At 43.8% G+C, this 14535-nt stretch overlaps 1 protein-coding gene across 2 annotated transcripts in view; it reads left to right on the top strand.

Annotated features, from left to right (window-relative positions):
- The window catches only part of Cdyl (chromodomain Y like), a 137259-nt gene that overhangs the window by 62948 nt on the left and 59776 nt on the right, over window positions 1–14535 (top strand). The window contains exon 1 of one of the 2 annotated variants that reach the window (XM_010622788.2): window positions 14048–14093. The exons of the other annotated variant lie outside the window; for it this stretch is intronic. Coding sequence (XP_010621090.1) covers window positions 14055–14093 — 39 coding nt within the window. The 5' untranslated portion in view covers window positions 14048–14054. Of the gene's footprint in view, window positions 1–14047; window positions 14094–14535 lie in introns of those variants that run through there. 2 annotated transcript variants of the gene reach the window in all.

Raw genomic sequence — 14535 nt, 5'->3', positions numbered from 1 at the left:
TTCATCCTATTTTGTCTGCTAAAGGATATCTATTCAAACTTTAAATTTGTTAAATGCTGCCTCTAAAAGGAAACCAAGAAACATTTCTATATTTACATGCAGATATGATTGTTAATAAGAGGTGAACACAAAATAAAAAATAAATCAGCTGTTTGTGTATCAGAATACCAGTTTGAATATGTAAGTAAGAAAGACTTATAGTAGCAACAAAAGTAAAATCACACCTACGAGTCAAATATGATATGCAGTCTTTATGAAAAGAATTGTTACTGAAGGAAGTTAAAGTGAACCAGATAAATGGAGAAGCATCCCATGTTCATGGATGGGAAGACTTGCTGCTGGAGTGAAGCCCACCAATATCCACTCTCAAATTTATAAATTCAGAGCAATTCCTTTAAAAATCCCCAAATGAGGGGTTTTTATTTTGCTTGCTGTTTTCCCTACCCTCCCCATTCATGGTACACTTTGGCTGCTGTTACGTGACACTAGATAATCTTACAGTTTGTTTGGAAGAAACTTGTGCCTAGAGTAGCCAAGATAGGTCACTAACTCCGCCACATGCTTGTTTTACCCTCCTGTTCACCGTTTACATTGTTTGCCTGTGACTTGCTATTCTTAGTCTTGTCCTCTCAGCCTCAGGACTTCCTTTCACATTAATTTCTTTAGGTAGCTCTGCTGGCAATTTGGGAGTATCTTTATTTTGCCTTCATTTTTGAAGGATGGTTTTGCTAAATACAGAATTCTTGGTTTCTCTTCTGTCCTTTGATGATGTAAAATATCTGCTTTCTGATCTCCATTGTTGCTAATGTAAAGTCAGCTGTTAATTGTATTATTCCCCTATACATAATGAATTTTCGTCTTCCTTGGTGGTTTTAAGATTTTTCTCTTCATCTTAATGTATATCTAAAATCTTCCTGTGCTCATATTATTAGACTTTGCTGGGTTTCTTAAATCTTCATTATATTAGGATATTTTAGCCACAGTTTCCTGTAATATTTCTCTCAATCCTTCTCTCTCCTTTCCTGGTGCTCCCCTTATTTGTGTCTGTGTTCTTCACATTCTGAGCCTTTGTTTCTCTTAAATTTTCTTCTCTCTCCATCTTTAGTGTGGGTAAATTCTGTTGATCTCTCAACATTTCACTGATTATGTCTTGTGCCATTTTGGATCTTCTTTTTAATCAGTCTTGGAAATGTTTTTGTTTTTGATTATTATACTTTTCAACTCTAGAATATTTTTGATAGTTTCTTTGTTTCTATTTCCTATTTGAGTTGTCCTCATGCTTTCCTTTAGTTTTTTAAAAATATTTTTGTTTAATCTTTGAATGTATTCATCATTATTGGTTCGATTTTGTTCCCCCCGTGGAAAACCCAAGTTCTGGGCAAACTTAGAGATGGTTTCCACTGAGTGATTTTTGACTGAATATGACTCACTCTTTTCCCTGTTTCATTGTTGTTTTTATTTGTGTGTTGTATTAGTTGGTTCTTACAAGAGCTCGAAGGGCTTGTGGGGTGCAGAGCTCCTCAAAAGCCTGTGCATGCTCTGAATCAGATTGAACACAGGACACAGAAATTTACAAAGTTGGATGGACACTGCAGGCCAGAAGAGTCAAAGGCAGATGAGTGCAAAAGATGTGGCCGCAGGCTCGAGATCCAAAGGATCCAGCCGAAGGCCTGGAGCCCAAGGCAGTGCCCCTTATGAGTCACATGAGGAGGCTGAAGGATCCGAGTTGGAAAGGTTGGTGCCAAAAGCTGAAGAATCTGTCAGAAGCAAGAAGATGATGCTCAAGGCGAAGGCAGATACTGGGGCTCCTCTAAAGAGAACAGCCGAAGCTCCTCCCAGGAAAATCATCAGTTGAAATCCTTCCCTCCTGTTCTCTTATACCATTCTGGCAACCATCCTGCTTAAAATGGGTCTTCCACGCCCAGAACCGTGCTGACTTACTGAGTTAGTAACAGGCTGTGGTCCAAGGAATCCTGTCACACCCCCTACATTGTATGCCACGGATTTCCCTGCTCAGCTCCCCACCCCATCCCAGTCCTAAGCTTTCCATGCAGCCTGACTTTCTAGGACTTTCACCTTTGCATCTGTGTAATTTCTTTGGTCAGAGGCTGTATGCACCGCACGTGCCTTCAGCCCACAGGCATCTCCTTTGCCAGTGGATTTGTTAGGGTCAGGAATGCGTTTGAGATTCTGGCAGCTTCCAAGGCAGCCCCCTGTCTTCCTCTGCTGGTCTCCCCAAGTGGCTACCACGTGCACACAGGGAGACTCCCAGGCCCTGGGGCTTGTGCGGTGTTCAAGTGCCTCCATGGCTGCCTCACTTTGGGGCCTTCCTTTGAATTTCCTCCCATGCTCCTGGTTGGTCACTGCTGGTTTCTGCTGTTCTTGCCTGCAGTGTGGCCGTTCATCATGAGTATATGCTCCTCAGGCCGTTGGTTGCCTTTGTTGGCTTACTGAAACTCTGATAATTTTTGTCAAGTTTTATAGTTTCCTCCCAGTAGAAAGGATTCATAACTTTTACTCCTCTGTAGCTGACGTCTCACTTGGCTTTTGGCGATCCTACTTCTTGGCCCCCTTCACCATTCTCACTGTCGCCCGTGGTGGGTCTCTTCCTCCCCCTCTCCTTTGTTCATACAGCCCTCACACTCCTCCTCCTTGTCTTTACCTGCACATACTCCTCTGCTGGTCTCATAGATTTTAATGCCTACCTGTACCACATTTACGTCTTAGGCTGAATTTTAGATGTGTGAGTCAAATGGCCTACTCTCCATCTCCTCTTAACTTTCTTAAAATTGAGCTTCCCCAGCTGATCACATCCCAATAAACGCCAGCACTATCTTAGCAGTTACTGAGGTTTATAGCAGATCTTGATCAGCTTTTATTCTTTGTGTCTTGTATTTTGCATGCAGTGTATCAAGAAATTTGTTGGCATTGTTTTCCAGCAAGACAACCAATAGGATATGGACAGATGGATGGATGGGAGGGGACTAATTAGAGGCTGGGGTGAGGGTTCATGTGATTATGGAGGCTGAGAAGTCACAGCAGGCTCTCTAGATGTTCTTCCTCTGGTTTCCATGTTGCTCTTGCCTCCTGGTTACCTCTCGGCCATTTCCTGTCCTCTTCCTGTTCGTTTTCTCCTAACAGTTTTACACTCATTTCATCTTACTGTTCTTATTTGAATTATGGGCTAATGGGGAGATAAATTGTTTCTGTTGTGTGTTACACTCAGCAAAAGCCAGAGGCTTGATGTGTTGTAAGGTCTCAATAAATACGGAGGGAATGAAGGGTTCACTAAAGGTTAGCAAATCCATCTAGTGGGGGACTCTAACTAGATTTTTGGAATGCCCCAGCTGGCAGATCTCTACCCATGTTCATCAGACTTAGAGTCTACAGATACTGACTGCCCTTTCCACAGTTCTCTGTAGCCTGTTGTGGTTTGTGTCAGAATTATATGTGAAATTATCCCCTCCATACTAAAGTCTCTCCCCTAGATAGACTCTGGAGAATATACGTACTTTCTCATAAAACCCACTCTGCACCTCTGGTCTAGCTCACATCCATTCCTGATATCCATGGCACAGCTGAAGAAAGCAAATTCCCATTAGTTTCTGAGCTAACCCCAAGCATTCTTCACTGGTCGTGGCATTTGGGTTATTGGGACCTTCTTTGTGATGTTGGAAAATCCTACAGCTTCCATAGATCATCTGAGACCCCAGTGTAAAAGGTTTCAGTTTCTGGCCAAAGCAAATTATATTCTGGTTCCTAAAGGCTTTGTTTGGCCTGGTCGGAGTACAAGTGTGTGAGTTGTGTCCATGTGTGATCCGAGTAGTCCTTTCTGAGCTGCAGAACAGCCTTTTACATTGCACACAGCAGTGCATTTCCTCCCCTGCTCCATGTACTCATTCCTCTAGACACCCACTCTGAATCAGATTGTAATGTAGGAGAATGATTTTCATCAAATTCCATCAATGAAATCTGTCACCAGTGTTACTTTCAGCAAGAACTACCATGTGCCTGGTATACTCTGTACTTAATTTAGTTTAGATATGTCTTGGACTTTTGGTTTGGGATTGTTTGTAGAACATGAGGTTTAAAAGTGAATACTTTGGCAAGGGTTTTAAACTTTATGATGGGGAGGCTTATGTATTGCACAGTAGTTTCTAACTGCTGTATTATGAAAATAGAACTAGATAGAAAATTCTCAACCTCAGAAATCCCAGCTTATTTTTGTCCCTCAACAGTTTCATCTTTGTCATTATACATTTAATAAAGCCAGACTGTAAAGCATAGTAGCATCATTCAGATTCCAAACAGGAATTTCTTTATGATTTCTTCAGGCTTTCTATTTAGCATTTTTGGTTTGTGTTGCCATTGAGAAATAACAAATGCTTTATTCTGTTTTTAGCTATCTGAAGAATAAGAGAGTTGTTATGAAATAAGTTGTATCATTATTTTTTAGTGGTAGCAGCTGTGGGAGAAGTTCTGATCCACACTGTTTATATGATACACACATATAGATTTGATTTAGTTTGTGATGTGTCAAGTACACGAAAAGCAAGTGGTATTGTTTGTACCAGATACCAGCCTACACTTACTCAGAACAAAACACTGGAAGTATGACTTAATGGTAAAATTTTCAGTGACTTATACTTTTTAAAATTCTAACACATTTTTATTTGGATATGTCCTGTAAAAAAAAAAAAAAAAAAAAGGCATTGGATAATATGATAGGTGTTGGAACTTTTAGCAAAAGGGAGTTTTCTGATCTTTTATGCTTAGAGGATTCTTGGTCTCCTACTGGGGCTGGGAAGGGACATATCTCTCTTTGTATCCATATTCTGAGAAGCATTTCACTGTCATGGTATCCAGTGTCCTCAGGATGGGAGAAGGAGGGACAGTGAGGATACTGCCCTGTGTGTTTTTCAAGGGGTGGATGGAAATTCACATTTGCTATAAACTGTCATAACATAGTGTTCTCAAAGTAAACTCACACTAACATACTAGAAAACATGGTTATTGAAAATCCTATACCTTAATTCTACCAACCCATGTTAAAAACACATTGCTGGATATTTCTATCACCGTTCAAGAAGAAATTAAGAAATGAATGTAGTATACCCCAGCTGCAGGTGTCGTGGTTCTGGGCGGACTCAGCCAGGCAGGAGCTCTGTGTAGCGAGCACAGTCTGCTGGACTTCACCACCTCTTGTCTGTTGCTCCTCCTGCCCTGCATCCCTCGTCTGCCCATGTGCACACTCTTGTGTCTTTTGAGCATCCATTCTATTATTTCCTTGGAATTATTCTTGAGCTAATTTCACATACGATAGAGTAAGATTGTTTCAAAATCTTTTGGGACTCACTGTTAAGCTGCCCTCCGTTCAGTTCTACAGCTCACACAGCCTCAGCATGAAGGATGCAGTTTCTTTACACCCTCCTAAGCTTTCTGGAGAGAGAATGTGTCTCACTTGGTTGAGGTTAAATATTATCGATGTGTTTACTAGGCCTTTATTTTCTTTTCTTAATTGCTTACTCAGAATTTGTCCCATACTCAGTTTGTAATGTAGCTTACAGATGTGAAAGCTTTTCCTAAGGAACAGTTGGCTTCTTATGCACAGCTTATCTGCACAGGTGTGTAGGTTTCTGCTCCACACTGGCAAAGCCTTCCTCACCCTCAGTGATGCACTGTGAGGAGCTGAGGGTCTCTGACAGACCAGCAGTGATTTTAGATACCACGGCCAGGAGCATTTGTCCTGCCAAGATCAAGCCGGCCGAGTGGTTTTCTGCTGAGTTTGTTCCATGAGATGCAGGGCCTGCCTCTTCAGTGGGCAGTGACACGCCTGGGTCATACCATCCGGTGGAGATGCAGCACATCATCACCATCCCGGGAAGTTTCCTTCTACTCTTCCCCTCCTCTCCACCCCTGCCGTGGACAACTGGTATTCAGTTTCCTTTCCACACATGTGTTGTTTTACCCTTTCTAAGACTTCATACAACTGCAGTTGTGCAATATTTACCTTTTTTTTTTTTTTTTTTTTTTTTTTTTTTTTTTTTTTTTTGGTCTTGTTTTTGCTGCACATGGGTTTAGATGCATGCAGCTTATTGCACAAATCAGTAGTAAGTACTGTAGTCCTTTTCTATCATGAACAGCATTCCTCTGTGTACAAGCCAGCTTCGTGTTACTCTCACAGTACCTGGGACAAATCAGCATATTAGGAAGGGAGATTCATTTTGGCTTACAGCTGCAGTTTTTAGCTGGTGATTGTGTGGCCCTTCACTCACCCTGAGACAGCCAAGAAGCAAAGACTGCAGGGGGCTTGTGTCCCAAATCACCCCAGGGGCCTAACTTCCTTCTACCAGGCCACGCCTTCTGTGTTCCCCAGGGCAACACTGGTGAGCACCCAAAGCATAGCGCATTGTGCGCGCCTCCATGTGCGTCACACATGTTCTGCGGAAGGCTGCCCTGGCTCTTATGGCTTTCTGAGCATTCTTGTTCAGGTCCCCTTGTGGACATGTGCTGGCTCTTCTGGGTAAAATTCCTCACAGTGTACTTGCGGGCGTTTTCCAGGGTACATGTGCCAGTTTTCACACTGGCACGCATTGTATGAGGGTTCCAGTCAACTCACATCCTTAGCAGCAGTATCTTTTGTTGTCTTTTTCAGTGTAGACATTATAGTAAGCCTTGGGTTCAGGTATGGGGAGACCTGAAGAACTTTGTTCTTTTAGGATTGTTTTGGCTATTGTAGGCTCTTTGCTGTCTGAACTTCAGGTTTGATTAGTTAAATTCTATGAAAAAGCCTTTGTGCATTTGTGACTGGATCGTGTTGTATCAGTATATCAATTTGGAGAAAACAGACAACTGAATTACAGAGCCTGCCAGTTTATAAAACTGCTGTTTCTCAGGTTAGGTCTTCAGTTTATCTGAGCCATGTTCTATCACTGGTGTAAATGTCATGGTTGGTTTTTATTAAATTCATTCCTAATGTTTTGTCTTGTACTATATTATAAATTATAATTTTCAATTTCATTTTCTAATTGTGTGCCGCTACTATATAAAAATTCATTAATTTTTTAAATTTTTTGACATAATGTGTGACTACTAAATTCACTTCTAATTGTTAATAAATTATTTTGTTGTTTTCTAAGTTTAAAAAATAAGAATATTGATTTTTCTCTTTTTTTCTCGGCATTGGAGGGCTCAGCTAGGTTGAATGTTTCAGTGAACATTTGTGTACTCCCTACATAGAGTCTCACATTACTGCTCACCCAGCTCTCCCTCCAGCAATCCATCTTACTGACACATTCAAGTATGTGAAAATATTGATATACTTGTCCCTAAAGATTTTATTTAGCATGCGAGTCATTAACTAGTATTCCACATTTAAAGTGTCCAACAGTAAAGAAAAGAATGTGTGATAATGAAAAGAAGGAAATAGTGTTTGTAGATGGGGAGGGGAGGAGGGGGTGAAGGGAGAGCAGGGGTAAGGGGAAAAATGAGAACCAAGACCTGTCATGTATAGGTACAAGATCCCAACAATGAATGTAACTGTACTGTATCCCTAAAATGTACCAGTAAACTCAATTAAAGCTGAAAAAAAAACATCTTGGGACAAATGTTTAATAATAATAGCAACAATTTTAGTATTTGTAACAGTCATGGACTTTATTGTGTACCAGACACTGTTCTAAGGCAGTTTATGTGGCTACTTGATAATAAAATGGATTAATCAGCAAAAAAAAAAAAAAAGTGTCCAACAATGCAGTGTACAGCTCTTAAAAATTGTAATCAATTGCCAAACTTGACAAATGTATGTCCCTGTGTAACCAAGAAGCTTGTTTAGGTAGAAAGCTAAGAGTCACCCCAAAAAGTTCACTTGCGTCAATCACCATCACATCTTTATACACTTTTTTCACTTGCTATTTTACTTTTTTATCTCATTTGTCTGTTTCCTTGCTTTCTTGTTTAAAATTTTTCCTTTAAACAGAATCATGCAGTACATACCATAGTTTATCCAGTTACCTGTTGTTGGAAACTTGGGCTATTTCTGGTTTGAGAGCATAATAAACAGAGCTCCTGTAAATACATGTTTGAAAAGTGTTTTCATTCCTTTTGGGTAGTTAGAGTTGCTGGGTCATACATGAGGTAAGATTTGTTTAGCTTTATAAAATGCTGTCAGACCTTTTGCCTGCGTGGTGTAACATCTTACAGTCTGACGGCAGGGCATGAGCGCCTCCGTTGTTTAGCGTTGTGTATCTTTCCCTTAAGCCTCTGCTTGTGTACAGCAGGAGTTCATTGCACTTGCACTGTGCGGTGTTGGTGGTGGTGTTGTTGTTTGGTACCGGGGATTAAACTCAGGTCCTTGAGCTTTCGAGGCAGGCAGCGAAACCACTGAGCTAAATTAAATCCCCAGCCCGAGCCCTGTAGTTTTAAGTAATGTTTATCACTTGATTTTTTTTAATTGACAGCACACATTACTTTTTAATGTGCTTACTAGCCATTCATGTATCCTTTGAAAACTGTATGTTCACTTTTAAATTTTTGTCCGGTTTTTATTTTATCTTTTCATTACAGAATTCTAGAAATTTTAAGTCGTAGGCAACAGGCACTATTGCTATAGGATGGTTGTATTTGGCCTGTGAAGAGGATAGGAAATTCGGGGGACTAGAGGTGAGATGCTATGTCTTTTCTTCAGTATCCACCTAAAATCTTGGTGGGATTATTGAAAGTTTGTTGCATCTATAGATTGGAAAATTTAACTCTTAAAAGTATTTGTTCTTTTAATACATGAACATGAATATCTGTATTCATCGAGTTTTTTAATTTCTCAAGTTTTTATTGCATCTGTTAAAATACATGGCTTTGCTTTTATTTTTGTCACATGACAGTGCACTTTTTTTTTGTAATGTTAAACTAATGTTACATTTCTGGAATTAGCCACATTTGATCACATTATACTTTTTTATATCTTTTGGTTCTGTTTACTAATATTTTAACATAGGGTTTTTGCATATATGTATTCATGAGGGCTACCAAGCCATAATTTATTGTTTTTATTGAATTCTTTTTTTAGGATTTCACTGGCCTCTAACTGGTCATAAAGATAAACTTGAGTCACATGTAGGAAAGTGGACGCAACTTGGGGCCATAATGTCAAGTGAAATACATCAGACACACAAGCTTAAGGAAAAGGGGGGAAGAGAGGAAAAGGGGATTTTTAAAAAGTAATTGGGATGTTGGGTATATGTACCAATTCTCCACAAGGAATGTAAACATTATGTACTACACATGTACTAAGTTTTTTAAAAATTATAAGGCTGAGGATTTAGCTCAGTGGTTCCACCGCCTGCCTCACAAACACAAGGTCTAGAGTTCAATCCCTGGTACAAAAAAAAAACAAAAAACAAAAAAAACACACAAATGTTAATGTTATCACTCAGTTTTTTCTTACTTTATATATACATACTGGTGATGGCTATTGTCTGAAATGTCTCCCCAAAAGGATCATTATGTTGAAATCCTGATTGCTACCTTCTGGTCTTTCAGGAATTGATTGGATCACAAATACTGTGTCTTCATCAAATCAGTGAGATTTTATTTTGATGGCGTTTTGGGAGGTGGCAGAAACAGGAGGTGGGGCCAGGTGAGGTCAGTGGATGGTGGAACCTGACCTTCGGGACTCTCTGGTCCCCGGCCCCTTTCTTTCCCCTCCCTCTGCTTCTGGCTGTGATGACACTCCCACCATGATGTTCTGCCTTACCTCAGGCCCACAGCAGAGCAGCCAGCCAGCCCTGGACTGAGACCTTTGAAACTGAGCTAAAATAAACCCCTCTTCCTTTGAGTTGACTTTCTTGGGTATTTTGTCCCAGTAACAGAAAACTGACTGTATGAAAAACCTCACAGTACTATGCTTGTAATTTTGTATTAAACACTGCTCCATCTGAAGTCCCACATACCATTTTGCTTCAGGCGAAGCAAAATTTCATTTCCTTTAGTATTCCCCAGAATATAAATCTGTAGGGACAGTTTTCCGTAGGTCTTGTTTGTACACATTTACACTCTAGCAGAGCACTGGCTGTTTCTCTTCTAGACTTATCTTTTCAATGCTGTTTATTTAAAAAGAAAGAAGACGAACAAAAATGGTGTCTTCTGCCACAGGTTGGGTCCGTCTTGCTCACCATCCATCCTGAAAGATTGGGCTGTCTAAACTCAAGGTTCCTCTCTGTTACAGCCTCCCACGTGCACAGGTGTCGCCTGGCCGTCTGTCATCCTGTGGAACCCTCAGCTCTACAAATTGGAATGAGAAGTGCTGGTGCTCTGGTTACTGCAGCTGCTCCTGGTTCACTTTTATCTTTGGTTCCAGAGTCTCGCTTTCTGCCAGCAACCAGGAAGCAGCAGGCACACTTGGCTTGCTTGTGAGGTGAAATTGCAGACCCGTCACAATTCTTAGCAGTTTTGGTTATGAGGATAAAAAGCTGACATGGATGGGATTTTCTCAAATAAGAGGACGGGGCTTCCTGAATTGGCCATTGAAATATTGGAAAACCCATGGGCTCAGTAGCCAACATGTTTACCAGATTGTCCGCCTGGCAGTACAGGAATTAGGGGGATGACTGCAGACTCCCTACCAGGAAGAAGCTTTTTAAACACAGCTGCCCAAACAATACCCTGGTGTGGCCAGCTCTTCTCTGGCAGGAGGATGCCCTCACCCATCTGGTGGGCAGACAGCCCTGACCTTTCCCAACAGCTAAGGAGAGAAGGGAGCTCAACCACGCAGGCCAGAAAGCAGGCGCATTATTAGGACTGAGGCCAGCTGTCTTGGGACAAGGGGGGTGGGCCTGGTTCGGGCAGGATGGTAGCAGCTGGGCTGCCTCCCACTGGCTCATTACTGCCAATCTCAGTTCCTTGGGGAGATGACAGTGAAAGGCTCTGTGTTCTTGGCAGATCCTGGCTGCTTCCAGGGAGGTTATCCTGGCAGACCCACACCTGTGGGGAAGCAGAGATAAGCAGGGGTGGGACCCTTACCTCCACAGATCGGGTTTCCAGCACTGATGAAGGTGACCCTGGAGGAAGAGGAGGAGGAGGAGGAGGAGGGGAGGAGGCCCAACTCAAGCAAGTGAGATGTCCACACCCCTGCCTGGGAGATTCCCAGGCTCTTGCCTGCAAGCGGAGTGAAAACCGAGTGGGACAGTGCATGCCCACTGCCAAGGCAGATGCCTGTCAAAGCACCTGCTGAGTACATCAGACCCAGATCGGCCAAAATGTGCAACCCCATGGCCCCACTGGAAAACAACGTGGCTGAGACTGCTCACGCAAGGTGGCCCCGTGCCAAAGCAGATGTCGGCAATGATAATGCTACCCGAGAGGAGTGAAGAAGTTCGCTGAGCAGCCCTGTGCCTCTCACACAGGAAGGTCACTGCACCTATGTCTTGAGGCGATGCCACACTCTCCCTTGGTGCCCCTCTGCTGCCCCACACAAAGATGCTTAGGGCCCAGGAGTTGTCCCTGTCCCTGCCGGGGACTGCAGCTGGAGACACCAGCTCAGGAATGTAGGGAACTTCAGATCTGGGGGAATCTCTATCTGGCTGTCTTGGGCATGGTCACCCAGGCCACCAGTCTTCCCATTCTTGTGCAAGTGGATGGCACATGAATTCTACTCCTGGGGCTTGGCCAGGCTTTGTCATGCGAGGAAAGCAAGTAACATTTGACATCGTGGGTGGGGGCCACTGAGGGGCCACCTCAAGGTGCTGGTGTTACTGTACACCAAGGAATTGACGTGTTAGACGCTTGCAATTTCCCGGCCCACAAGTATCCAGGAGGACCCTCTGGATGGGAAAGAGCTTCTTTTGGAGTGTCGCACTTCTGTGGGGGTACGTGAGCTCCCCTCCATACCCATCGTGGAGGTCAGGGTGCAGAGCCATGCCCTGACCTCTAACACCTAAAGTGTCACTCTAAATGACACCCTCTTGCTAGGCAAAAGGCCTCAATCTCAAAAGCCACTTGTCACTTGAAGTGAGAAGATGCACAGTGCTCGTTCCTGTGGGTGTTCAATGATAATCTGCTCTTTTTCTCTGGTCCTACATGAAAAAGGAGGCTTGGCCCTTGGGACATGTAGTGTGTGTTGTGCATCACCGGGCATGCTCTGCCCTTCCTATAGGCTAAGTTAAAACACAGCGCCCTTCGAGGGGCACCCAGCCTAGCAGTCATGTGGAAGCAGTTCAGCACTGGCCAGCTTGACTGCAGGTTCACCCCTTTTGAGAGCAGCTAACCATTACCAGCTGACTATTGCCTTGCTACCCAGCTCTCATGAAAACCAAATGTCTGTCGCATGGAAGTCTTGTAGCTCTTGAGCATGGAGTTCCTTCCCACTTCAGGGTGATCAGTGAGGGTTGGTGACTCAGATGGGAAGCTTCAATTGCTGAGAGGAAATGCCATGTTGAAGAACTAGGTGGCCTGGTCCCAGCAGCACCCTGGCTGGAAGCTGTCTTTGTGCCCCCTTCCTTCACCCCAAGCACAGCTGTTGGATCCCTGGGGCCCTTCATCCATAGAGGTCCCTACAACACTCAGGTCTGATGAACTGCTGATTTAGTTGACCTGGAAACCCGTGGTGTTCACTCAGCTGCTGCTTCAGCCTGGTCCTAGCTGTTCAGAACTGAACCCAGCTGCTCTACTTATGGGGCAGAATGCAAAGCAGTTCTTGGGGCTCCCTTCAGTGAATCTTGTTATGTTTCTACTCTGTCATGGGTGACTTGCTGTCTTTTGGTGGGCCACTTGGAAAACTCCAGACAGGAGGATGAAGATACCCCTCTTTCTGGCTTCCAGATTGTTAGGATGACTCATGGGGATGCCCCTCTGATAAGACCAGCAGAACCCAGTCTGCCCGTGGAGCGGGTACATTCTCTGACCAATACTGAGGAGGCTGTCGCAAGCATCAGAGGAGACCCAGCACCTGCATCTCCACACAGGCAGAAGCACCTCCGATGGCTGCCTCACCTGGCTCGTGGCCAGCACTGTGCATCCCAGGGATGGACAAGGCCACCTGGCTGGCTGGGTAGACAGCAGGACAGCTGGGACTGACTGCCTTCAGGCAGGCTTTCTAAAAACAAGACTCACCAAGCCATGGACTGTAGCCTCCATAACCAGCTGGACAGCTGTGCTGCAGGCACCGTCGGCCTGTGGTCTGTGTGCAGGGCCCACTTGGGGACACCCCTTGCCCACATGCTTACAGGCAGCTTCAGGGACCATCATGTGTTAGTGAGAATGCATTTCTTGGGTGAGGCCAGGCGCGCACACACACCCTGGGGATTACGAAGGCCCCAAGTGTTTCAGGAGACATTACCTGAAGACCTTGTGGAGCCCTCGCAAAACTATGGCGATCTCCAAAATGAGGGCTTGATTGTTCAGGTCCACTCTTAGAGGGATCCTTGACTTAAAACAGTTCTACTGTAAGAGCCGAGGGCAGGGTGGGGCTTTCTGTGAACTGAGGAAAGGCCCTGGAAAATACCCAGGTCAGCCCTAATTCATGTACCAGGACTCTGTGGGTGACAGAAATGCCTCGGATTTCTCCTTTGGGCCAGCAGAGTTGGTGCAGTTGCTAGTGTGTCCTGTTATTCCTGCAGTAATTGCCCCAGCCAGGAAAAAATGTCAGTGCGGATGCTTAAAGACAAAGCCATCTGTCCCTCTGAGGTTCCCTGCTGTGTGGTGAGCTATGTTTTGCTGGCTGGGTCCAGAGAGCTGGTGAGTATGATTCGGGCCTGAGGCCTGGGGTCCTGCCGTGTTAGTGCCTTTAATTACATGTCGTGAGACAGGTTGAGTGGATATTTCTGGCCTCTGTTGGTCAGATTGATGAGAGCTGCTAATAGCATGCGTACTGGGGGAATTTGCTAGAAGCCAAGACAGTGTGAAAACAAGGGTGTTGTTGTGTGACAGTTCTGCAGGGACCTCGTGAATTCCCATGTCTTTGGAGAAGAGACCCAGCCTGCCTTTGTCCTGGACTGGAGTGTATTTTCAGCACCATACTGGAGCACACAGCTTTGGAGACACAGCTGGCCTCGCACTGTGGGATGGTTTTGCCCACATTTCGTGTGATGGCAGTGACGCAGGTGTGCTAACACCCCGTTTTTAATAAAGGTGTCGGTTGCCTGAGCTCAGGGTTCCTAACCTATGGTCCAGCCCGGCACAAGAGCAGTTTCCCCTGGGTCCTCTTCCTACCCTTCAGGGCTAGGACTCAGGTCACTGTGACACCCAGCAGCAGTGGTGCTGCAGTCGAGTGCTTGTGTCCGATGAGGACTCTCATGTCTTTTGCCAGCAGCCATGAAAATATCAAAACCTAACTTAGTAGGTAATAAAATCTCAGCTTTTATTTATTTATTTATTTTTTAACGAATTCATTGCAAAAATTACTTTAGCTCCCATTCATCAGAAGTCTTTATTTCTCCCTTTACAGCTTTTTTTTAGATTAATTCACATATCAAGTTCACCCAAAATTTACACTTGAGTGTTTTATTGAATCCTGTATAAAGTTTTTTTTTTTTTTTTTTTTCT

This window comes from Fukomys damarensis, unplaced genomic scaffold (assembly GCF_012274545.1).
Source record: "Fukomys damarensis isolate Sample0158 unplaced genomic scaffold, DMR_v1.0_HiC HiC_scaffold_10, whole genome shotgun sequence".
Lineage (NCBI taxonomy): Eukaryota > Metazoa > Chordata > Mammalia > Rodentia > Bathyergidae > Fukomys > Fukomys damarensis.
Note: the sequence above shows the minus strand (reverse complement) of the source record. Positions and strands in the feature narration are given on the sequence as shown.